Source organism: Zosterops lateralis (genome assembly GCF_965231275.1).
Source record: "Zosterops lateralis genome assembly, chromosome: 6".
In the NCBI taxonomy this organism is placed as follows: Eukaryota; Metazoa; Chordata; class Aves; order Passeriformes; family Zosteropidae; genus Zosterops; species Zosterops lateralis.
This window is the reverse complement of record NC_139761.1, coordinates 52,041,364-52,067,605: the sequence shown is the minus strand read 5'-3', so window position 1 is coordinate 52,067,605 and position 26,242 is coordinate 52,041,364. Positions and strand designations below refer to the sequence as shown.

Below are 26,242 nucleotides of genomic sequence, written 5' to 3'. Positions count from 1 at the left end.
ATGCCAACTTCAGGAATACTAAGCCATGTAAAACCTGTCTGAATCAAGACAGCCTATTTCTTTTCTTTAAATAAATTTTAACATGAACAAATACATTCCAAGACAGATATTACCACTGTATTTCAGATTCAATTATTAGATGCTATAAAACTGGATTTACTGTACCATGAAGCTCTTGTTTACCATGTTTTAATAATCATGTCTTATTATGTTAAAATGCAATTTATTATATAATTTAGTTTAAAAAATTAAACTTTTCTAGCTGAAAAATTATAGTAAATGACTACAAATTGCAATTGCAACAGAAAAATGAACATCAGGGAAGATGAGAACAGGTCTCCCTGAACATCACAAAGTTAACACCTATTCCATTAAAGCTTCCTGTAGCTGTGAGAAAGGGCTCCTACCTTTCTCTTGATTACTGATGAGAACTTGAAGAGCTATTGCAGCTTCCACTTTCACAGGCATTTCCCTATCATCTATGAGACACCGTCTCGTGAGTTCTAAGGCTGTCTGGAGATTCTGGTCACTTTTAAATTTCACTTCACAGAAATAATGAAGAACCCAGCAAGCCTGAAAAAAGAAAAAGACGTTGAAGAAATTCAGAGCTGCAAAACCTACAAACAGGATTATCAACTATTTGTACACCCATAACCTACAGAAATGATTGAATCTCAGGGGCAACTCCTGTTGAACAAAGATACTGTAAGACTCTTCAGTGACGAAGATGTTTGAGAGTGTGGAGGCTGGTCAGTGGGAGGGTGTCCTGCAGACATCACTGGACCAGTACTATGATCTCAGGTTCATCTTTGGCCACAGGTTTTGTGTGAGCAGTACAGTCCATGTGCAAAACACACACAGACCCTACCACCAGACACAGATGGGAAACTGTGCACACAACACTGCAGCCATTGCACAACTACACAGGGGCTATCTAGAATCACAGCTAAAAACTGCTACAATTGATTATGAAAAAGGTGCAGAAAGGAGAGCATCTGTGAGAGGGAAGAAGTTGAAGATTTCTGAATTCTTCAATTGGAACAGACAGTGTATCTCACCAGTAAATGCCACACTTTCTTACCCGTGCTCTCATATAACCCAGCTCACTGCTGAAGAGAGGGAACACATGATTCTGCAACATATACTCCATCTGATCCTTATAGATCTTTTTCTGTCAAAACATGAAGGGAAGCACATCGGTTTAAAACTCCATATAAAAATGTATTTCTATTCCAGTAAAAAAAGTCACACACGATAAAGTGTGAAGAGTGTAACAAACCACTCAGACTTTAAACTTAGCCCTTTTTTAAAGTCAATTATGCAACAATGATCTCCTGTATTAGTAATTAAACTTGGATCCTACACGGATTTTTTAAAATTTTCAGTCATAGTAGTGACACATTTTCCCCAGCCATTTTTTGATCTCAAGAGACACCTTTCAATTGGAAGGACATTGGCATCAAAAGTAAAAGTTGTCAGGGAAACTGCTTAGAGTTGTGGTCCAAATACAATTCCATGCCATGCATCTATTTGGCTACCATTTTAACTGAGCAACATCACTAATTTCATTTTATTTCCTCTCTTCTATCCATGGAAGAGTCTATTAAATAAACAGCCTCTCACTGCATACGCTTTTTTCCTTCCACAAAAAAGGGAATGTAATTAAGTGTAGCACAGAAATTGTGCAGTAATTCTCACCAGAAGCACAGAACTTAAAAGAACTTATACCAATAATCTGAACTTGACCTATAAAACTTTGGTAATTAAGTAATTAAGCTGACATTAAACCCAAACAATTAACTTCAACAGCTTAAAAAAACCTGGCAGTAATTCAGAAACCTGTGAACTCAGAGCTATTTGCATTTCTTCTAAGGCACTGTATGTTAGAGAAAGCATAGGAGGGGCAAAAAACCAAAAAAGGATGAAAAGAACCACGAGATTTGTTCTGCTTACTTTTAGGAGAATTTCAGCCAAAGAACCAATCATATGTAAAGCACCATCTTTCTTGCGAGGATCAGCATTTGGCTCCGTAAGAATTTGATAACAAAAGCCCATTGTCTTCTGCAGGACCTAGATTACATGTAAGGTTAGTCAAAGTATTCCAATCAATCAATCATCCCAGCTGCCATTCTCTGTGCTCTGAACTGCTACAATATCTAATAGCCTGCTCCAAGTCTGGAATTTGGGCAATGTTTTATGTCTTTGTTATAAACACACATTATTCTATCAAGAATGGGTCCTAGGGGAATTTGCAAATACAAAAATCTTAAATAGACCAGTGCAAAATAAATTTCAAATTTTAGCGTACTATGATATGAGAGCAGAAAAGTAAAACTTTTATTAATAGCTCTTTCAGCAAATAAACTGAATTTAGGTAGTGGTATTTCAGTATAATCCTTGAACAGCTTACCTCTTTCCTTTTACTACACGATGTAAACAATAATGTCTGAGCAGCAGTTGTTGGAGAAATGAAGTCTTCAAATACATCTGTTAAATAACATTGAAACAGTTACAAATTCTGGTCCTTTACTACAGTTCATGATCCTAATGTATTTAATATGAGAAAAGAGCACCCCTCAGGTGGTTAATCAGGCTTTCTTGCTAGAGAAATTCCAAGACTAAAGAGTAACATGTGGTTGGATACATGTTTCATGTTTTTCATGATGACTGCCTCTACATGTCTAATTTGAAGTTCTGTGTCTCTTATTTGTGAGATAAATCTTTTGTAACAGTGGAAAGCAGACACAACAGCCAAGTTTTGTCATGGATGTTATTTGCTCTACAGGCCAGCACACAGAATTAATTGGGTTAAAAAATGCTCAGTTTCTCTTTTCTCTGCAGAAGGGAATTATCAGAGCCTTCTGTAACACCTGTAGTGTTTACAGGTATGCCTCTGACCCGAGGAATAAAAACTCACAAACCCCTCAAGATTCCTTGTTCTAGCCACATAAACATACTTAGTGGAGGGAAGAATTTGTTCAGGGAGTCTGAAGTTTGGGGTTTTTTTTGTTCCCAGCCTCAGAAGACTTCACAGACTTAAGAGTAAACCCCAACATAAAGTAGCAGAGCACAGGAGGTGAAATGGGACAAGTCTGAAATGCCAGGCTTACTCCATAAAGTGTCATTTACCACTGGGCTAAAACTGCTCTGAACTCTGCCATGGGTGAAATTCCCTAAGAAATGCAGGGCCTAAAATATTAGCTGTTGTAAGGCATAACCTTTAAATGACATTAAATTTATGTAGTTGTTGTTAGCCAGACCAGAACTGTTTTATTTGTAATAAAAACTTTGTAACTGTAAAAATGAAATACTCTTACAAGTGCACAATCTCCTAAATCACTGTTGACTGTTGTGTCCTCTCTCTACCAATATGTCAAACTTATGTATATTAACTTCTATTATTTAGTTAATACACTGTGTTTATTTTTTTTTTAAGATTAAAGCCATCTCTGTTTTCACTAAAACACCCCATTAAAACCCCATCTTTGCATGAAATCATTCTTTAACAAGTAGATTTCAAATGCTCACCAAATTTCATGCGGATATATTCATATGGATCTTCTTGCCAAAGCTCTTCATCAGCATCTGTATAGCACATCAATGGGAAAATAACATCTTGGATGATTCCCTGGAATAAAAAAAGAGATTGAAAACAGGTTAGCACTACTTAATCAATCTCTGTATTCTATCCTGTATTTTACAGATTTTCTCCATCCTGTCACTTCCTCATATAAAATGGTAACATTTTTAAACTATTTGGATTTAGAGTGGATTTATGTGGCACTTCACAAAAAAGCAAATCTTTTGTGTTTAGGTAGTTACAATAGAACACAAGATACTAGATTGGCTTTGGATAATGGCATGTAGAGATGATTCAATGTCATAAATTCAGCAGCTAACACCATCTCCAAATGTGTGGTGTTGCTGTGTTAGATTTTAATCCTTAATAAATTAAAGCACAAAGGAGAGACAGCAATAAATTAGCTGGCTTTGTGCATGTTTCAAGGTAACCTTCACTAAACTGGCTTAAACTCTTTCCACCAGCAATTTATAAGAGAAGTGCCTAAAATGTGAATTGTAGCAAGGCTGGAAACACTGTACAGGAGACTGACTAATGTACTTCTGAGTCATCTAAATATTAAACCCCAAAAATGGCTTACTTGAATATGAGGTTTCAGATTCTTCCAGGTGACTGCATGAGACACTCCTTGATTGATGTAATTCAGCGTTTGCTGCAGAACTCTAGGAGCCATGTACTGCTTTTCCTTGTATTGATACAGCACCTTCAGCAACACCTAGAGAAATCAGATCTCATCAATAGCTTACACTGAGCACAGGCCATTTTCACCACGATTCCACCCTCCCTCACAAGCCTACATAAGAACCCCTGGAAACTGAACAAAACCCCCGTTTGTTCATTAGGCTAAAATACTGACTAATCCTTCTACCAAATGTCATTGTTAATTTTATGAGACAATTTGCAGCTCATATTGGGTGCTTGCACATCTTTTAAAAATACCATCCTTTAATAACACAAACCATACATGCTAATTCACCACCAACACACCCCAGGGGGCCTTGCCCTCTGAGGTTTATTATTCCATCTTCTCTCTTTGGGGGCAGAAATTCACACCCAGCCACTGGATCAGAACATTCTACACTCACAGTCTACTGATCTGTGCCTCTGTGCTGCCTCACAGCCACACAGTTTTGTGAGGAACCTGTGTGTGTGGAGTGATCCATCAGTCACCCCATTTGGCTTTCTGCCCTCCATTCTTCACCTGAGGTGGCCTCCAGAACTCTGTGTTCAAGTTCATGGCTCTCCACACATAAGGTCATGAAACAGACATGGGACCCTGCCCAGTAATTAAATTACAGCTCACAGGAGAGTTTTGCATGGGTAATGCAAAGGGAACTCCCTGTAGCCCAATCCAGGTCAGTGGAAACACTGCACCTTCAGAAGCAGCATCACTAATGGAGAGAAATGGTAAAACCCATTTTCAGGGTTTCTTTGTAAGTCTTTACACAAAAGAAGCTTTTTTTTTTTTTTTTAATCCAAACCCAATGGGGCTGGAAAGATATCTACAAATGTGTAATATTACCAAAATAAAAATCTAGAGAAAAAAAGATTCATTATTTTGAAAATTAATGCTGCTGATACCATTTATTACACAAACACTGAACTGTTTTTTCCCAAAGGAATTGCCATGCACTTAATTTTAAGGAGAATTCACTCCTTCAGCAAAATATTCACAGCTTTACAAATAGTTTTGTGCTGTAGATACCTTATCAGTTCCCAAAGTTTGAACTGCTCATGTTTAAAAACTTTCAGGATTTAGAGAGAAATTACTGGTTAGTATGAGCACATCATCTGAGTACAAGGTTTTGGTGGCATTAGGTACTGAGTTAGGATAGAAAAGAGAGCACAAGTTCAAACTTGGAGCTGTTTTGAGGACTATCCAAGAAGATGCATGTAGTTTCATGATTCAGATGTAGTAGGTAAAGATATTAAAAAATTAAGAAAATGTTCAAGAGGAAAAGCAGGATGGACACTCTGGGGCAAATAAAATAAAATTCTGTAACAGTGCCAAGGAACTACAAGGCAGCAGTGTCCAACCAGGGCTTAGTTCTGGCTCATGAGAAGTGTCTTGAGCAAAACAGCTGCTAACACAAGGGATAAATTCAGGGTATTCCAGCCAGGCAGCTCAGCCTGGTTTGGACAAGCTCAGAAAGTTTAGTTAAAGTGAATGCTGAATGTACAAGATTTTTTGTGTTGGAGGGGTGGGGGCCAATCAATGAGAAGTAATTATGACAATAATATTAGCAGTATATTTCAAGTTTATACTCGAACCACCTGTAGTCTCATGCCTTGTATTTATTTATTACTCCTTTACTAAAAGGGTGCAAACACTTTGGAGACTAGAGACAACTCAATGAAACATATTATCCAAATTTGTATACTTCAGTATTTCATAGATTTCCAATTTCTGTAATAAAACACATCCTGTTCAAAAATCTTCCACAACATTTATTTGACAGATTCCATGTTCTGAGCAGTGGCCTAAGATCTATCTTCTGCAGAAAAATAGAGGGCAGAACCTTAAATATAGTCTGTCTTCCTAAACAAATTGTATTATTGTTTAGGAACAAGCTAAGCCTGGCAAAGTATTGATTTTTAGCAGTTTTCTTTAAAATACTTGAATTCCTAGAGTTTCCTAGCTGCAGTAACAGTAAGGATCAAATCTGATTCAAGGAGAATGTAAAGAAAAACAAGTATTTTATCATACTGTTAAAATTATCTTTTCAAAGACTACTTTTGGCCATAGCCTTTTGTCAGAAATTTATTTTATCTTGGAAGTGCAAAGCAACCAGTAAGTCCTTAAAGAACATGGAATAATTATCTATCTAATGTTCTAACGTCACTTAGAGGTGACAGGTCAGCACCTCAGGAAGCAATACTGACACCACTTCTCTGAGGGGAATGTATTGCCTCACACTCAACAAGACAAATGCTTTCCATACTTTGGCCAACCATCAAAAAGCATGGATTTATGAGATACTTTCCCTACATTTCTTTTTTTTTTTTAAAGTCCTGTAACTCATTATAATTTTATTAGAAATTAAGAGAACTGAAACTGAACTAAGAACTGTTTGTCTGACTCTAAGGCTTTGAAGAAAACATTGCGCACTGTGAGATTTTCATGAATCAATGGTTATTTACATTTGCAACACAATCATCTTAAAATAAAGGTATTTATGAACCAAGTATGAGGAAATTTTATCAAAACATAACTGAGGGTTTTAATTGATCCAAAGATTCTTTGCATACAGCAGACCTTAAAACACAGGACATGTGGCAACCCCAAAACAGGGAGATGAGTGGAAAGAGATCAGAATTACCCGTCTATAAGAGAGACTCTGCTTGATCAGGCTTTTGCAGAAGGCTGAAAATTTAGCTTTTACAGACTTTAAGTCAAAAAAACCCTGTATCAGAGTTTAAAAGGTAGTTCTGAAGGTCACCTACACCACATATACCCATCTCTTTCAGAAAGAAACTAACTGGTAGCATTTGTCTGAAGCTCATCTGAGGGCTTGTAAGTGGAAAGTGGATTGTGATATATGGCAAATTGATAATTTCTTTATCATTCTTTTTTTTTCACAGACATCACTGCTTTCCATACCAATGTGCTTGAAAAAAGTTATGAATAAGAGCAAGAAGCCTTTTCAGCAAAAAATGAAATAAGCAGTCAGTAGTAACTCTAAACTTATCCTAATAGTCCCCCCACACTCAGAGTTTCTTACTTGCTGAACACCAACAGCGAAGGCCTTCAGGAAGACTTCAGCAAACTCATTGTACTCCTTGGAAACATTGCCAGGGCTTCCATACCTAGAATTAAAAGCAAGTATGTAAGCTCAAGGGTGCAGCAATATTACTGACTTGAATATTTGCTTGGGGTTTTTTAGAAGTTATAATGGAAGAGAAAATACCTCTCAAAGAGCCTCGCCAAGATATGCAAAGCCCACTTCTTGCATTTCCACCAAGGCAACTCAGGTCTATCATCTTCATCAACTTGAAGGGTTTCCTTTAGGAAAAAAGAGATATTATTCACTAAGAGTTCAAATTATATGTAATTAGAACAACTACACAGTATATCTTGCTTTTAACCTGCCATTTGAACTTCTAGCTTAATAGAAGTATGAAGTAGTGCATATCTAAAAATAAATGCCATTAAATATGCCTAAATTATCAAAAAAATCTTGAATCAAGAAGCCAAAATAAGTTCTGCTACAATTTGAAAACAGAACTCTCATAAAAGCTACATATTTTCAAAATTTGTTTAGTCTGTTTAAAACTCCCCATCTAGCCTAATCTTTTTTGTTTTATATTATTTTCTTGGCATCTGTAGAGAAAACAGAAAGCAAAAATAAAATATTAAACTGTTTAACATTCTAATGAATGAAAAATACTTAAGCTTAAAGACATAAATAGCCAAAAGTCACTTACAGCTGGTACATCCCTATCAACAACAGTCTTCAGGATTTCTATCCACTCAGTCAGGTTTTGCTGATTTATCAACTCCAAAGGTAGTGTGTACTTGTTAAAAGAAAACAAAAGGGGAAATTAATTTTGAATTGCTTTATAATACATGTTTTACTTTTACAGATTGAATTTTAGCTTTCAAAATCTTTGCCTACACTTAGCTACCATGAAAGATTAGCAATTTACCTCAAAAACCAGGCTAAAGAACTCAACACAATCTAACCTATATCCTTAATATCCTCAAAGGTGCTAGAGGTCTTTGCTCCAATTCATTGTGCTTATGCAATGCTAAAATGCTACTTAAATTGATGTTACTCTAATTTCTGAAGCATTTAACAGCAGTTCCATTCCAAACTGCTATATTTACACTGGTAATTCTCTGTAGGCTGGCCTCTACAATCTGTCCTTGGAAAACTCATTATCTAACTGGTTTTCCAGCAAACACCCTACCTTCAGAGGATGGCATGTATAAGTTTTATCTAATGCCAACCAGGAATAGCACTGTTCAAAAGTAAAAAGCACAAGACAATCAGAAACTTGTGATTCACGGAGCTGAGTAGTAGGGAAAATGATTCAGATGTAATCTAATACTGTAATATTTTTGTCATTCACTATTTTAAAGAAAAGCATAATGCTTTAAATTATTGTTCAAGTATATACAAAGTTTTTTTTACCTGGACGAGGGCATAAAATATTTTGAAGATCTGTTTCTGGATGAGGACAGACTGGTCTGAGGGATCATTCAAGAGCTGAATGAAGCTGTCCTTCAGGACTGGCAGAAAATGCTGCATTGCAGCTATCAAGGGACTCCGCTCCTCTGGTTTCTTGTACCTTTAGAGAAGAACAAAACCAGTTTTGTAGTTCTTTCAGGCAGCTTTAAATTGAAAAAGCTCACCTTGCCCCAGTGTGGGCATGAGCAGGCTATATGACAGCTTATAACAACCTGTGACTTAAAAAGAAACCCAAGCCAGTTCCTATGACACAATCAGAAATAAAGCCATAGCCAGACAAGGTTACAGATGAGAAACACATTAATCAGAGTTCACAATTTATCAAAATGTTTGTAGAAGCTAAATTGCTTCACTGACTCTGGACAAAGCAAACTGAGAAGTCTCTCATAGCCTGCCCTGATGGCTCTCCTCTCTCAGCATTTGATTTGCCCAAAGGCAACAATCTGATGGAGAAGGTGGGATTCCAGGCTCTGGGGCAGACTCTGATCAGGCAACCACCCTGGAAATAAAATCTCAGACATTCTATGCTGGGGACAGCCCACCACCTTGCCCATGCTGAAAACAAGGCTCCACTTTCCTTCTCAAACATTTCAAAATTCCTAAAAGGAAATGAAGCCGCATTTTGAAATTTTTGCCCTGATTTTTAACTTAAATTAACAAATTTAAACACAAGAGACTCCTAATTGATTCAAGTTTTCACAGCAGAGCAGGATCTTGTCTATACTGGTGATAACAAGGTAGAATATCATTTTATGATTGTACATCTATTCCTTGATTCAGCAATCAATACTTGTCAGACACTTGGACTCCTGTGGGAGATTTCTGGGTTAGAAAATTGAGCTTTGGTTTGTTCTCCAAACACATTGTTTGTAGACTTTTCACTAATATTAAATATCAATACTCAGCTTCCTAAACAGTGGCAATTTTCAGAATATAACAAGAAAAAGACTACTCAATCTGCTGCCAGATGGCATGTTCTCTAAGAACTACTACAAAACACTGAGCTCCAAAATCCTGTTCAATAATACAGTTTTCATGCATCTTCTGAACCAGAAACCCAAACATTAAATGTTGCTCAGGAAAAATTCTAATTTCCACAAAAAAAAATTACTATGCAAGAGCAGCCATTTAATCTTGCTGGCTGAATTTGAAGAAAAAAAAATGTGAAAAGCTTCAAGATATGTCTCATGTTAAGGAAAAAAATTATGAACTTAAATATTCCTACAACTCAGGCAGTAAAAACTTGATCAAAGTCATAACATTACACAGATTCGTGTCCCACTGAGCTGCCAGAAACACCCTGAAATGTGCACATTCCTACATGATTCGTGACATGAAACTCACCCTTGCTGACTCCAGCAGAAAGCTGAGCAAGCAGGAGCAGCTCTGGCTCAGCTGAAGTGTTTGATCAGCTGGGACTACAGACACACCTGGTGCCTTATCACACACTGACTGCACTCAGATCCCTAAACATGGATTTCTACCATCATAACTCACTACCACTGAACACTTTGTGATTTACAGCTCACAGATCTCTGCAGCATATTTGGTTAAAGATGTTTAAGCTGAAAATCAAGGGAGAAACTTTTTGCTTTCCTTTCCTAGCAGGGCTTACAATTTTCAGCCACTAAGAAAACTCCCACTTGGGATTACAAAGATCTTTATTGCATTCCTGTAAAAGCATTTTTTGAGAAATTGACATTCACTGTTTTACACTGATTGATATAAAATTAATGAAATTAGGTGGAAATTATTCCATGCAACATTTTAAATCACGAACCTGAAACAGAAATGTTATGCATTCCAATGCTTTGGAAGAGTAAATTGTGGATTCCATCAGTTCCACTACCACAATTCCCTGACTCCAGGATTCTCCTGTTTTCTGATCATCCAAGTGATCATACCAAAGTCAGTTAACTAATTCTGAGCTCCCAAAATTCCAGATTTCACACTCTGAAAGCCTTCTATGGTTACTGTCACCAAGTACTAGAGTACAAATTTTAAAAGTTTAAACCTGAGTTAAAAAATAAATTCCTATAAAAGTCATGATTTTGAGCAGATTTCCTTACTGCCATCAATCATAAAAACAATTACCACATTAAGGTTTTAAAACACCCTTTTTTTTCTGATTTCAGACTTTTAATAAAGGCACTTTCTCTGTAATTTTTAGTGGAGAAGGTACATGAGCCAGCATCTGCACAAGTAGTCAAGAATACTTTCTAAGATTACATTTCTACATGGTTACAATATACACAGAATGTACAAAAAATCGACACAAATATATTAATTCTGCTGGTTTATATGGAGAAAGACCAGAAAGAACTTACTCATAGTTCTTCACAAGTTGATAAAGACAGAGAAGAATTCCAAGCCAACAAGCACTATTGTCAGACTGGAGATAAAATCCAATTTTCTCCACAACTGCAGTCCAGCGACTTGGATAATCATACTTGATAATGTGGTGAATGCAAGTAGTAAGCTGTACTCTGGAAATCAAAAGCACAACAATTAAATAAGTTACTACTATTATTTTAATAATATTCTTGTAGTGTTGAAGCAGCAAATACTGTCCATACTGAGACTTTCTCTTTGTTTAGAAGGTTTAGATTCTGTAGGTTCTGCTTAATATTCTCCATTTAAAGAATTTTAAATTTTTAAATGTGACACAAGCTGAAAACTTTTTTTTCCATCTACATCAATTCTATGTTTAGGATGCACAGTGTGTGACAATGATGCTTAGCACGTGGGTGATCTTGGCTGGGGAAAAAATAAAAAAATAAAGAAACCCAACAGTGAGAATCCACAGGCAATGCATGCAGAGGCTAAAAGTGTGCACCTGATCAGCTCAGGAGAGTGGATAATGGCTTCTACAATGTTCTCACGGATACAGTGTCTGTCTTCTTCTGGGATGGAGTAAGGTGGGATCTCTCCTGGAGCACTTTCACGGTCCGGCCAATACTGGGTTATCATATTTTTCAAGTAGATAACCCCTGTGAAACAAGAGTGGCAAATCAGCTGACAGCCATTCAGAGCATAAAACAAACACATATCTTGCAAGCAAATATTTTTTAGAATAAACCCAACCAAAATTACAAAAGCATTGGCCCTTTTGAAATAGGAGAATCAAAATACAGAAACCACACAATTCATAACCAAATAATTTACTCTTATTTATACTCTTTCTCCCATTTAATATAAAAATACTAAAGGCATTGCTTTCATCTGTGATTCAGGTAAGTAGTTGTGGAACTATTTAGCAACACACTTCTGAAAAATCCATCATAATGATTTTCCCAATATTTTCATTAAAACTGAAAAAGAAAAGCTGATCAATACTAATGACAACCTAAAACATCCCTTGTAAAAAAAAATCTAATCAAGTTTGTGATACAGGAATGAATGCTAGAGAAACAGAGCTCCTTTATACCCAGGTTTGGGTATAAAGCAATTTGTAGCACTCAGGCTCCTGGAATACAGCCTGAATTTACCATTTGACAACCAAATCCAAACTGCTTGTGTGGCAGAATGTAAATCACAGCACTTAGAAAAGTACTTACAACGTGCAACACTAAGTCTCAAATGGCAAACTGGCAACAAAGTTACTGTTAATCTAATTCTACATAGAAGTCCATAAAGCATCTTCTCTTCCTAAATTTCACATGCACCTTTTGAAGATTGAGAAACGAGAGGGTTTCTGAAGGTGTCTGCACAAGTCAAGAAACATTCAGCAGATTATTTGCAAGGCTGAAGTGACAGAGACTTCAGCCAGCCCTCAGAGGGATTCATCATTAATTGCTTTGCAAACACACACGGTTTGTAACTGGGCCTTGAATGAGCCATCCCCACTCTCCACAGGATTTAATGGGGTTTAATTGGCTTATATGGAGGGGGGTGAAATTTCAGAGGTTTTCTTTAAACTTCTTTTTGCATGTTATCCTTGTAAAGCAGTAAGCTTTGTGGGTCATCATTGGAATGGTACCCCCAAGCAGCAAGATAAAAATGCAAGCTAAGTTTATCCTACAGCTTAGAGTAGTCTACTACATGGAAGGTCCAAATAAGCAATCCAGATCACACCCTCCTGACCAGTCAGAAAACCCATGAAGTATTGTACTAAAAACCTCTATCAAATAATTAGAGCAGCTTTAAGGTGATGTTTGGAGCTTGTCAATAATCAATATCCAATTTTACTGATGGCTCACGTGCAAATAAGCAGGGTTTGAAAAGACATAATTTGCTCTTCTTCTACTTAGTATGTTTAGAAACATTAGTGCTCACAGTACAAGTTTAAATGACCTCCTTGGACCAAGTGCACCAGCATCATAAACCATTCTGCCTCCCCAGGGAATGTTCACTAGAGATAAAGGTGAAGGAGTCATTCAAGAGCCAGACACACCTTTTCTTTCTGTCTTCCTTACTCAGTGTATGGTGCCAGATAATAGCTCCTGATGACTAATTTGAGCAACTCCCAACTTCTAAGTGCTTGACATTAAAACCATTCGAATTCTTTAACAGTATCTGCATGTGTACTTGTGTGTATGCACCATTAGTGTAGATACAATGAAAAAAACATTTGAAAACTTGCCTGCCTGTCTCACTGGTAAATCCAGTTGCTCGGACATAGTGATCTGAAGCAGAGTTGAAACAAAGTTCACTGATTTATGAGCCTATGGAGAGGGGAATAAAAAAAAAAAAAGAGAGTTAAGTTTTAGAATACTCCCATTAAGTTTTACAATATCTTTATAATGATGTAATGCAATCAATAGAATACCAGCAATTCAGCCAGTTGCACAGGAGTCAGCTAATCAGCCAAAGCATTCCAAAGTTTAGTGCTCACTGTATTTTGAAGACAGCAAGGGGGAGGGAAAATCCTGCCATTTAATGTAACAGAGTTGAAGAAACCACTGAACAGGCATCAGCCTTCCACAGTCACCAAACATGTTCCCCATTCAGAACAAACACTTGAAGCAAGAGCACCTGAACAGCCCGAAAAACTCAAGCACAGCGGGTTTACAGTGACCTTTAGCAAGGTATGAGTTCATTATATAACCAGCTAAGAAACAGATGGGAACTATGTTTTAAAACTAAGTCCAACTCCTACTTCATCTTTCTGAAAAACCAGTTTCAAGGGACGACTGATGCACTACTGCAGCAGCTGCCCAGAGAACCAGACAAAAGCAAAGCAACAGCAGGGAGATCCAAATGGACACACATCTGCAGACTGACAACTTCCCAAGGACTTGCAGGAGTTTCACTTAGGAAGAAAACAAAACGTGGTTTTTCTTACCATAATGAGAACTGTCACTGATACATTAAGGACTGGATTGTATTTTCAGTGAGGAAACAAACCTTAACATTATTATAACACCCTGTACACTCACCTTTCCCAAGCATCAAGAACTCCAGACAATAAATTAATTTTGCTGGGAAAAGTGAGTCGCAATCCTTAAAAACTAACTCTACTTTTCTGAACTTAAATCCAATACAATTTTCCTCAAGGTGAAAAGTCCTTGGACATGAGTTACAGTGGGAAATCCCTATTTTATGCATGGAAAAAATTCACAAGGGAGGTCAAGGCCTGGAACACTTATCCACAAAAGATATGGGATCTCATCCTCAGAGATATTCCATTGGACAAATCCAGATCTACCTGATCCCATTCCAAACCACTTTGCTTTTCTGCTTTATCTTCACTTACATGGCAATGTTGTCTCCTATGTTCTTTGCAGTTCCCCTATCAAAGACAACTGCATAGATCCACATAACTTAACCTATTGAACTCTGAGGAAAACACCTCTTACCCACTTGTAACTTTCAAAACCATTGAAATTACACTATTTATGAAAACCAAATGGCTGCTTTAGATACTGCAGCAACTTCACATCATAAAGAGAAACAATCAGAAATTATCCTTCCATTCCTTTAGTAGGACCAAAAGCTCTTCTGTCAGTATGAAATGATGTCAAGATTCCTCCTAAGTGTGTAATGCTGCTCAGCTCACTCCTACAGAACCAGAATGTTCTCTTCAACTTTCATTTTCCTGAGCAAATACCTTCAATAGGTTCCAGTATAAACAAGTGTAAAAGGGACAGCCTGGGACATGCCATTGGTACTCAGATTTGGTTAGAGTAGCTTGTTTTCTATCTCCTGTTCTTTAAAACAGATTTCAAATGAAGAACAAACTTGATTTAAGAATCTTCCCAAAATGTTAAAACACTGTTGTACACACTCATCCTGTGCACTAAAACTCTACAGGCTCCAGAGCACCCAGAAGCATCTGGCCCCACTGAAATGTTTATTTGCAGAGTGTGATTTGATGAACTGAGAGTAACTGACACTGCAATATGAGCACACATCCTGCTGACCCATGTCCCTCTAATATTCCTCAAGTCCTCAAGAAGCAAGCACACTTTCAAATAAAATTAATTTAAATTAAATTAAAAAGCGCAGTTTTCTTCAACTGCCAAGTAATGGTTAAATAAGTAAATTTAAAATAAATTTTACTAGTTGGGTTTGATTTCTCTTGCAGTTCCAGGTCCGTTAAGTTCCTCCTTTCCTTAAGGAACATTAATAGAGACACAGAGTCCTGCAGCACATTCCGAATGACATCAGACCCTAATTCAGCACAGCACTCAATTATATGCTTAACGCTAATGTCAGAGGAAGTGCTCCTGTATTTAACGTGTTGTGAACCTGAAGAAAGCTTTCAGTTTCCATAACCTTTAACTCACTTACAAATAAGGTCATATTAGTCTGCATAAAATGGACTTAAAAGTGCAAACTGACGTCTTTCCACAAGGGCTATAAGCTTAATAGATACCTTTTCTATAGTGAAAATTTGCAATGTTTGCAAAGTCAGAAGCATTTAATCCTATAATTCTAAAAAATTAAGGATAACTTTCCCTTTCCCATGATAAATGACAGCTATTCTTGTAATAAAACCCATCCATTTCGGCAACAAATATGGAAATAATGTTTAAGAGCTACTAAGGAACTAATGGGAAACCAAAAGAAATTAAATTTAAAAATCTTATGTCTTAAAAGAAACAAAAATTAGACAGCAGTGCACAAAACTGCCACACACTGAAATTTAATAAAATACCAAAGAACGTTTTCTTCATTTACAAAGACAGGAGTGAGCCTGTGTCTATAGCAGGCTACAGAAGCTCTCTATTACTATGTGGGATTAATATATTTTCACTGGGTTCTTTGAACTATAGCAAGCTTTAAGGGACAAAACTGAAACATCTACACAATTATCTGTTTGGGTTTTTCAAAATCTTACAAGTGTCATCCTTATTAGCATCTGAAGCATCAGACCCCAACCAACCATGAGGATGAGCTGCTTTATCACCTTTAGTGGTTCAAAGCAGATTCAGCCGAGATATAATCTGTGCTTTTAATACAAGTAAAATACCTTGTACTTGCCAATCAAAGCTTGCTCTTAATCCTCTCCGTTAATATCGACATTCACAAAGGGCTACATTAACACTTCCATGCATTCTCTATGGAATATAAAGGACTCTCAAACTCTTCATAATGACCTCCTCCCAAAGCCACTGAAAGGAAGGTGATTGCAGAGAAACTGAGATGTCGGGATGAGTGAGGAGAGTTCCATGAAGACAAGAGTGTACTGAATGCTCAAACAAAGCACCAAGTGCTACAATCGCCCCTCACGTGCTCCCTTGCTCTGCCTCGCTCTTAAAAACAATATCCAATGTTTTACTGGCACTTGGAAAAAAACAACTGAACCTAAAATGAGACACCACCATAGGTGCCTTTTTGTATCTACAGCATTAAAAAACACTGAATCCACATCTCTTTCAGCTATTTCCATCTTTAATAATTTTACTCCCCCAAGAGAGCTGCCTCTCAGGACAGCATGAGCCTCTTCACTGACTGCACTGCTAAAAAAAAACAACCATACTAAAACCCACACCTATTTCAGGTTCATTTTTGAACTAAAATCAGGATTTCACAATGGTCACTATCACATACTCTAAACTGCATGAAGAACAGAAAATTTCCAAGACTTTAAAGTTTTGACATTGATAAAAAAAATCTGACTTTTATTTTCCAGCGCTTAACTCAGCATTTAAAGAAAAACAAAACCAAAACTCATCCCAAGTCCTTCCCCCTTACAAAAGGTCCAACATGCCATGTCACTGGTATGACTTTGCTGTCTAAGAGCCAAAGAATTCGGGGACTTTTCCCAAGAGCAATCTTTGCTATGCAGCCTGGCCAGCTGAGGAATGTGTTCTATCAGACCACAACCCTTGCACCACTGTCTGTTAATACCAATCACTGCTCCAGAACACACAATCTCTTTGCACAGGCCATTGCAGTTTTTCCTACCAGCGTTGCTTTGTTAGACATGTGCTAAAAGAGACTTTTGAGAAAAGTGTCAGACCAGCTGCATAATCCAAAAGAGGAATGAAGTTCAGAGTTAACATTGAAGAGACCAGTTCATGGCATGTGAACTATGAATAGTTAATTACAACGTGGAAAAGCACTTTTCCTCCAGTAGTGATACTCACCGCAGTAAGATACGTTAATCTTTAATGCTGGAATATTCATCTCTCACACAAAGAAGCCTGCATGCCTCTAAATGATAAAAACAAGCTTCATCTCAGGCAAAAGGACCTCCATGCATTCTTTTCAGACATCGGGAAGCTGACATACCATAACAAACACACTGCAATAAGCACCTCCTTGACTGTTGCCCAAAAAAGCAGAACAGATGAGCAACACTTACTATATGCTGCTGAACTGGAACCCCAGGTTATTTATATAGCTATTCAAAGTAGCACACATGTGAATAAAGGCTAATATTTTAAAAATAAAGTAGATGAAAAATAAGAATTCAATGCTTCTCTTCCATTTCAATTTTTGGGGAAAAAAATTACATGCAATTTTTGGTCTGGGCCATGGCAGGACTGAGTGCACATAACTATTACAGAGATGAAACAGTTTTCTTATAGGAAGGTAAGGTCAGGAGCTGTAAAGCCACGCTGAATCAGCAAACTGCCCCGTAGCACTCTTTTAATTCTTTTTTAAGAACTCAGCAGGTGTGGAAGTCATTCTGACCTCAGGTTTTTGCAAGCTAGTTCTGCAACCTCTTCTGCAGCTACAATGTATATGCAAACCTAGGTTAACATCCACAAAAGATACACACACACACTTAGCAGTTCCTGCAAACACCCCTGAAGCTCCTCTCATCACTGTCTGCAAGTTTGAAGGACTTTTTGCTCTACTGCTGGCTGAGGAAAAAAGCAAAGTGCTCCCAGCAGAGGCGTGCTAGGCACACACAGGAACTGTCTGCTAAGTCATGAGAAAGTGGCAAGTGGCCCCTTCTGCTCGGATTTTACCTCGTGTTGGGCAACCCGCACCAAAAAGGAAACTTCTCCCTAGTGGAGCCAAGGTTCCCTCGGTTCCTTACTGCCCTCAAGGGGATTCCTAGTGTTGGACCAGCCTTGGCACATGCAGCTTTAAACACCCTTTCTGAAAGAATCCCTCAGCTAGCACACACAGGAATATACAGATGGAAGATGGGGGAAGTGAAAGTAACCAAGTACTTTGGGTAAAATGTCACACCAACTTCAAAAGAGACCCCGTGATGTGATAACTAAAGCCAAGAAACTCATGCTCTGTTCTTTTTCTCACACTACAATATAGAGCTGTAGATGTTACACATGCAGACCATGATAGAAAAGGCTAAAAAAAAAATAATCAAGCTGGAGGTAACACTATAAACACCTCACCCAAAGTATCCATAGCATTCCAGCATTTGGAAAATCCTGTCTTAAAGACTCCATGTAAGAAACTTGCTTCTTCCCCTCTGACAACCTTTCTCTTCTAAACTCTGAGCAGCTGAGAGTCCAATCCATAATGTAACCATTCCATCCTTCTGACATTTGTAGCCATTAAGCAGGCAGTGAAGGCACTGAACCAGGCCCTACTGCACTGTTAAATCAATGGTGATGGTGCCCAGCCAACAAGATTTACCCTTTATCCTTTCCCTGACACCCATATTAGAACACGAAAAACCTTAAATGCAACTTCTGAAAGCCACTTTCCAGGAGAGCATCAGGATGTCTTTCTAAACAAACTCTGTTGAGCTCTGACTCACAAAAAATGATGAGTTATAGGGGGTGGCACTTTTTTCCCCCTAAATATTGTCAGATGCAAAACTTGGGTTGTTAGTCTAAAAGGATGTCTTAATAGCTCACACACTGAGGTTAATCTCAGAGATTTACAAGAGATACATCACAGTGAAGTTATAAATTTCCTGGAATTACAAAGAAAAAACCTGCAAGGGAAGTATTATCATGCAACTGCACCTTTATAAATATGTTGATAATAAAAGATGAAACAACACTCTGTATTGTTTTCAGAGTGTCATTCCACAGCTGCATAGTTTAAAAAAATATCTATTTTCATCACAATTTCTGAGAAACACTTTATACATGAAGCACAAAGACTATTTCAAAAGGCATCAAGGTCTCCCTGCTGCTCTCCAGTAGCTTACTTGAAGAGTCTGGTTCTAAGTCTAGTAACACACAGCTTTCCCCTGTGAGACAGGGACAGAGAGGGGTGAACACCTCAGGGTACCCCATCAGCTGAAAATTCTCAGACACAAGAGCCAGTGATCTCATTTCCTGTAACTTCTTCTCACAGTGAGGAAAGCAAAGACAAAGTGACCAAAATATCTGCTTTTTAACATTATCTCAACTCTGAAAGTTCTCACAGCCTTTCATGTGCAGGCAACACAACCTGATAAAACTTAGTGAAAGGAGAAATAAAGCACAGAATAATTCATTATTTAGCCAAGTTGATTGATAGGATATGGTGAAGACAGATCCAAATACTTGGTTAACTCTTAGCTACTTAGATATCTCTTGCACTAATCAGGAATATCAATTACTGATGCATGCATGGTCTTTTCTGGTAAGGTAAAATGACCATTCTGTGGAAAGCCAGTCTCATCAGCTCCACAGAGGCACTTCTGACAAAATAAAGGTAAACTGAAAGGTCAACCAAGGACAGCTATTAAGCTATAAAAACACCTGGCCATGTGCAAGAACAGTGTTCACTGCTGTTGTGATCTGATCTTTAGAAAGAAAGAGACCCCCATACCTGTAATTAAGTATTAACTGGTAACATAATTGCTCTAACATTCAACAAATTTAGACCAGCATCCTGCAAGATAATCCATAACTGGCTTAAATAAACCTAAGTAAAACCAAGACCACTCATGGGAATAAAGCTATATGTATGTGTAAGTGCTTGCAGACTTCTGGTTTAGCACATATTTTTATCACAAAATATCTGTGAAAGATTAGTGATGCTCCATTTCCCACAACAAAGAATTTTTACATGCTGGTTCAATAATATCTGATGTTTTTAAAGGGGCACAAATATTCAGATTTTATGCCAATTTAGCACTTGTGTAGTACATGATGGACCATGGGGTTTTGATTCCAAAGTGAGAACAAAAGCCAGTGGCCAGTGAGCACGAGCCTTCCTGCCAGAGTTTGCCATTTGCTGAGGACCCAGACTGGCAGTGAACATTAATTTCCTGCACCTTCAGCAACTCAATACCTGCAGAAAATAACTAAAATAGATTTCAACCAAGTTACTATATATAAGTATTGACATCCATTGAACACAAGAAAAAAAATGCACTTCGGGGCCAGCTTAAGATTTCATAGATATTACTACTGTCTCTATAGGCCATCGCATTTTTGATTTAAATAACAAAGACTAACATACTTTTTAACAGAGTACATGGAAAAGACAGGCAATTACTTTATACAAGCCTCAATTAGTCATTGAGTAGCTTTAGAGCTATCAAAGGTACCTAATGTTTATTTGCCATTTACTTATTAAATAACATGCAGGAATCAGTTTTTGCTTTTCTCAGAAGCTATACCTTCAGTTTTTGAAATTTTCTCCCCTGCCAGCAGAACATTTGGCCCACCTTTATCTAAGCTCTGCTGAACATCTGTTGCATTACATGAGTATTGTCAGGCCCAAAGTCTGCTTAAGAGCAAGAAGGAAAAAATGTTTGTGGAAAAAGGCAACACAAGAGCTGCCACACAGGTTTATCCTTCACCTCCTCCACCACGGCATCATCTTTTCTCTGGGTCAAACACTAAAATACTTTTGTTCTCCAAATGTCTACAAGCCTTGTGTCTACACCCATAAAATTCTCACCCATCAGGTGTGGTTAAGCAGAACAAAAATATAATCTTGTTCCAAAACTGAAGTCCGTGGCAGTGGGACCGGCTGGGCTTTTCCATCCCAGGCTGGCAGACGAGGGCAGCGCAGGCGGATGACACACCTGGGCTGGGAACTGGGAACTGGGAACCTGCCCCCGTCCCTGGGACACGTGTCCGCACCCACCCAGGGCACACACACCCACCCAGGGAGCACACACACAGATACACAGACACACACCCACCCCGCAGCCCTGCCGAGCCCGGAGCCCTCGGGATTCGGAACCCCCAGCACCGCCGGGCTGCCAGATCTGATCCCCAGCTCAGCCCGGGCCGTCAGGTTTGGTTCTGAGCTCAGCCCAGGCCACTCTCACGGCTGCGCTCTTTGCGATCCGATGGGGCTCCTGCCCCTCTTTCCCCGCGGACACACGGGCGCCTCCAGCCCCCACAGCCCGCTGTCGCCCGGACGGTCCCAGGCCGGGCTGTGTCCGGCCGGTGCCGCCGCGGGCCTGCACAAGGGCGGTGTGAAAGCCCCTGGGCAGATCCCCGTTCTCCCGGCCCAGCGCGGAGACAATGGGGGCGATTTGTTGCCGCCGGGAGAGGCAGGGGGCCTGGGCCGCTCTCTGCCGCTGCCCCCGGCCCAGCAGCCCCGCCCGGCCGGCCCGGCCCCGCTGCCATGTGCGGGGACAATGCGCGCCGGGCCCGGCCTGCGCGGCGGGCGGGAAGGGGCCGCGCCCGCGGGGAGACGGCCCCGGGAGCCGGGGGGACCCTCTCCGCCCCCGCCCCGCTCCCTCCGCCCCGGGCCGGCCTCGGCCCCGCTCCCCGGCGCCGCGGCCCCGGCCCAGGCCCGGCGGCGCCCTCACCTCGTTGAGCTGTCTCTCGGCGGCTTCGCGCAGCGCCGGGTCCATGGTGCCCCGCAGGGCCTCGATGATGCCGCTGGGGTCCATGGCGGGGGCAGCGCGGGGGGCGGAGGGCAGGGGCCGGGGCCGCGCCGAGCGCACATGGACCCGCCGCCTCCAGCGGCCGCCGGCGCGAAAGGAAGGGAGAGCGCCAAGAGCCCGGATAGAGCTGCCCCCGCCGCCGACGGCAGCGACGCCCCTTCCGCCGCACGGCCCGGCCCGCCCGCCGCGGGGCGCACAGGGACATGCAGTCCGGCACGGCCGCGCCGGGGGACGGGCCCGGTACCGCCCGGGACCGAACCCGCGGGGTGTGACCGGGTACGGCCCGGCACCCACAGCCGGGGGATATAACCGGGCACCCACAGCCGGGGGATGTGCTCAGGATTCCCGCCCTCGGCCCGCACAGGCCGCCTCAGGAGCGCGGCCCCGCTCCACCGGCCCCGCCACAGGAGCCGCGGTCCGGCCCTGCCACGCTCCGAACTCAGTGTTGTGAGGGATCCGTTGTTTTAGCGAAAATCCCTCCTTTGAAAGTCCCTCCCGCAACCGCCCCCCGGTTTCGGAGAGGCTCGTGTGGCCCAGCGAGGAACGAGGGGTGTGTGGGGACATGGGTTTGGTTCATGTGGGCTTCACGGGGTGCCCGCCCTGCGGGGTTTAGTGGCGGGAAAGGAGAGGAGAACGAAAATCCTGAAGATGTGTCAGAGTCTTGTCAGAAAATCAATATAAACAGGGCTGTCGCTCCTGTAAGGTCTAGGAAATGTGTATTATGAGGAGCGGCTGAGGGTGTTTAGCCTGGAGAAAAGGGGCTCAGGAGGGGCCCGTCACTCTGTGACTCCCTGAGAGGAGCCTGCAGCCGGGTGAGGGCCCGTCTGTCCTGCTGTGCTGCAGGGGAACCGAAGAAAGGCCTTAACATGGGACAGAGGAGATTCAGATCAGATGTTGGAAACAAATTTCACTGTCAGAGTGGTCAGTCAATGGAATATGTTCTTGCCCAGGTTCAAGAGGCATCTGAAACTGGTGCTGTGGGTTACTGGGTTACAGGGGCAGTGCTGGGTGGGACGGGATGATCCTGCAGGTCTGTCCCAACCATGACGATTCCATGATTCAGTGATTCTGGAGGCCTTGGCTCAGTCACAGAGTCATAACTAAACTGCTTAACTCGGTCCTCTCTAAGTCACTTCTGTAGGATTCATCCTACAAGCGTTTGAGCACTGAAGTAATTTCACTTCCATGAGCAGTCACGATAAAATGAGCAATGCTATTTTTAAGTGAGTGAGTTGTAACATTTAATTGGCACTATACAGTCATGCCTTCATTTGGGGGATGGCATGCAGCAATGTACTTGAAATTTTGGGAGTTATTTTTATGAGAGGAATTTATTGAAAAATCAGATAAAACCATCAAGAAAAAAAAAACTTCACAAACGCCTCGTCCTGGAATGACTCTGAAATGAAGGCACATATCAAAAATAAAAGCAAAAATGCAAATACAGAAAATAGCAAAATTTAAAAGTGATACAATTTAGAAACTTGATAAAGTGCACTATCTCTTTGCAGTTAAATTAAACAGTTTCATAAAATCTAGGCTTATCTGGAGTGTATTTGCATATATGGAACAGCATAACAGACATGCTTCTGTATATAATTTTTCCAAATTAGTGATTTTTCCGTGATTGTTACTGGACTAAAACCTGGGTTTCTCAGTCTCTCGTGCTACCGGTTTGTTGGTGGTTTTTTGTTTTGTTTTGGTTTTCTTTTTACATAATGCAAAAAATTATGATTTACACTATGCGGCTTTTTCTTATTACAAGTGTGAAAATGAGCAACTAATTTATGAAACGAAACTGTGAAGCAGCAATGAATGTCTGCCGTGCTAAGTAAGCACAGGAGACATATGGGCCCGGATGACCCAAGTGGCAATGTGGCATAATTTTGGGACATGATGTCATAGGCTGTTCTTTTATGAGTTGCCCAGATCTGCAGTCATACTCCAATTCTAGATGTTGTCCAAAATGCTAATATATATATATATATATATATATACACTGTGGATTCAATACCATTACAAAATGCTGCAACAAAGTCTTTTCCCTGCTTCTGTGTCACAGCGCAGATAAGATCAAATCTCTGTTCTTTGTATCGAAGGAGCAAAGCAATAATGCCCCCAGCCAAGGTGCTTGTTGGGGGTTAGATTTATTTCTTTTTTACTTTTAGGATTCTTTCCCATGAATTGCTAGGACACTAACTACTTATGGATACTTAAGCAGAAACAAAAGTGTCCAGAGTGGAGGAGTGTAGCACCTGGCTACATCTCTTTTGTCTCTGGGAGTTTCCTCGGAGGGGGAAGATACCATGAGGTTTTTTGAGGCAGGTAAAGGACGGGGCTGGGGACAGCTTCTCTCTCCCTCTGGGCATCGGAAGGAGCACGGCCGAGCTGTTGGTTACTGCGGGGAGAATTCACTGTCACCTCTGGAGCCCAGTGCTAGGGGTCTGCCACCATCTGCTGCTGTGTCCAGGAGTCCTGAGCTCGCCTTCTCCCGCCCTGCTGTCCCGGCCCTGCCGCTCCCTGGGCTCTGCTCTGGGCTTTGCTGCGCTGTAGTCCCGCATCCCCTGCCCCGGAGCCTCGGATACATCTCATCCACCAGCCCGGGATTGCTGCTCATTCCTGCCGCTCCAGCTTGGTGCTCCTCGGGGTCCTGCTGGGGCACCGGGGTCAGACTGCCCCGGGGTTTTGCCAAGCAAAGCCTCTCCTCCGTCCCTTCCTGCCTCAGCCGAGAAGTTCCTGGCTCTGTTTTGTTGTTAATGCCATAGTTATTGTTGTTTGTTTGCCTTGTTACACATATTAGTAAAGAACTGTTATTCCTACCTCTCACATCCTTGCCTGAGAGCCCCTTAATTTCAAAGTTATCATCATTCGGAGGGAGGGGGTTTGCACTCTCCATTCCAAGGGAGACTTCTCGTCCCTAGCAGACACCTGTCCTTCAAACTAAGACAGTGCTAAGCTGATCCAACAACTTATGAAACAGAATATATCTTCTCTAAAAATGAAAATAAGTACTTCAAAGGGCAGAGGGCTCGTGGCGTGCCGGCTGTGCACAGTGCTCTGTCAGATGTACAGATGTGAAATGCTGCAAAGACAAGCACAATGGGATGGCAGCCACCGTCAGCAAAGGTGCTGTGGCTCTGTGACAGAGCTATTCCTGTTCGGATACAGAAGTGAGGAGGACAAAAAAAAAAGTTGTGAAAAAGAATGTGTAAGCAATTGTCCACCTTGAGTACTCTGAAAAAGAAAACCTTGTATGTCCAGAGTTGTTTGCATTGTCCAGGACATTTGTACTTGCATCTTTTCTTGCCCAGAAGCAATAGCTAACTTCACTGCAGGATTAATTGCATAAATGACTCACAGAAAACAATGAATGCAAGGTTCAGTCAAGATGGACATTTCATGTCGGCAGGAAGCCAAATTTAAGAGAAAACATCTATGAGGTTAGAAAAGAATTTCTCACAAATCTGAACAATTTGTTGGTGGATTACATTTCCTGTGGTTAGTTTCTTGTTAGAGACAAAATAGTAAAGCTGGACAAAAACTGGCACACCAGCAGTTTGAGTGGAGCAGCCTAAGAGATGGGAGATGACTTCAAATTACAAGGAACTACCCAGCTGCAGCATCCTTAACACTAAAATTTTGATTAAATAAATATACCCACTTCCATCAGATACTCTCTTTGAACAGTATTAGCAGGACAAAAGAGACTTTAAGCCCACCCATCACAGCACAGCAATTAGGCCAAACGTGTTTAGCAAACAAAGGGGACATGTATAAATATCTTGCACAATGCAACAGTTGAGTTGATAGAAAAGTTTAATTTTGAAGTCAAATTTCAAATCACAAGAGTTAATATTGGAAAGAAGTGTGTCCTTTAGCCAGATAAGCCTCATCAAATTCTTGGTGTCAGAAGAGAAAAGAAAAAGTGTACGTGCTGCAGGGATTAGCTGCCCAGAACTCTTCTTTGTTGTGCAGGAATGCTTATAGACAACCTCAGGCTGCTGTGGGAGAACAGAGCCTCTCAAATTATCTCAGAAAGGCCGATGTGGTATTGCACAGGCCTCAAACATTGGATGCAAATCGGTCTCAATTACTCCTGAAGATAAACATGCTCTCCTAGACTTCTGTCTTGGGATTTGCAGTCATGTGTACTTTCCCCGGAAAGCTGGAACAATAACAAAGACAATGTTTGTCAGCTTTAATAAAGTAATGTGCTCCTTGGAGCTGACTGTGGAGCACTGCTTAGCTTGTGTGCCTTTCTGGGGTACCATTCTCTCTACCCTCAGTGAAAAGCCAAAAATCATATATAAAGAC

At 40.6% G+C, this 26,242-nt stretch overlaps 1 protein-coding gene across 1 annotated transcript in view; it reads right to left on the bottom strand.

Annotated features, from left to right (window-relative positions):
* Positions 1-21,957, bottom strand: part of IPO7 (importin 7) — a 34,322-nt gene extending 12,365 nt beyond the window's left edge. The window contains exons 1-14 of the mRNA XM_083863044.1: positions 21,851-21,957; positions 13,355-13,436; positions 11,609-11,762; positions 11,100-11,258; positions 8,716-8,872; positions 8,006-8,095; positions 7,489-7,583; positions 7,303-7,387; positions 4,161-4,295; positions 3,529-3,628; positions 2,411-2,487; positions 1,954-2,070; positions 1,082-1,171; positions 408-573 (exon numbers count right to left, since the gene is read on the bottom strand). Coding sequence (XP_083719170.1) covers positions 408-573; positions 1,082-1,171; positions 1,954-2,070; positions 2,411-2,487; positions 3,529-3,628; positions 4,161-4,295; positions 7,303-7,387; positions 7,489-7,583; positions 8,006-8,095; positions 8,716-8,872; positions 11,100-11,258; positions 11,609-11,762; positions 13,355-13,436; positions 21,851-21,934 — 1,591 coding nt within the window. The 5' untranslated portion in view covers positions 21,935-21,957. The remainder of the gene's footprint in view (positions 1-407; positions 574-1,081; positions 1,172-1,953; positions 2,071-2,410; positions 2,488-3,528; positions 3,629-4,160; positions 4,296-7,302; positions 7,388-7,488; positions 7,584-8,005; positions 8,096-8,715; positions 8,873-11,099; positions 11,259-11,608; positions 11,763-13,354; positions 13,437-21,850) is intronic.
* Between the last annotated feature and the right edge of the window lie 4,285 nt (positions 21,958-26,242).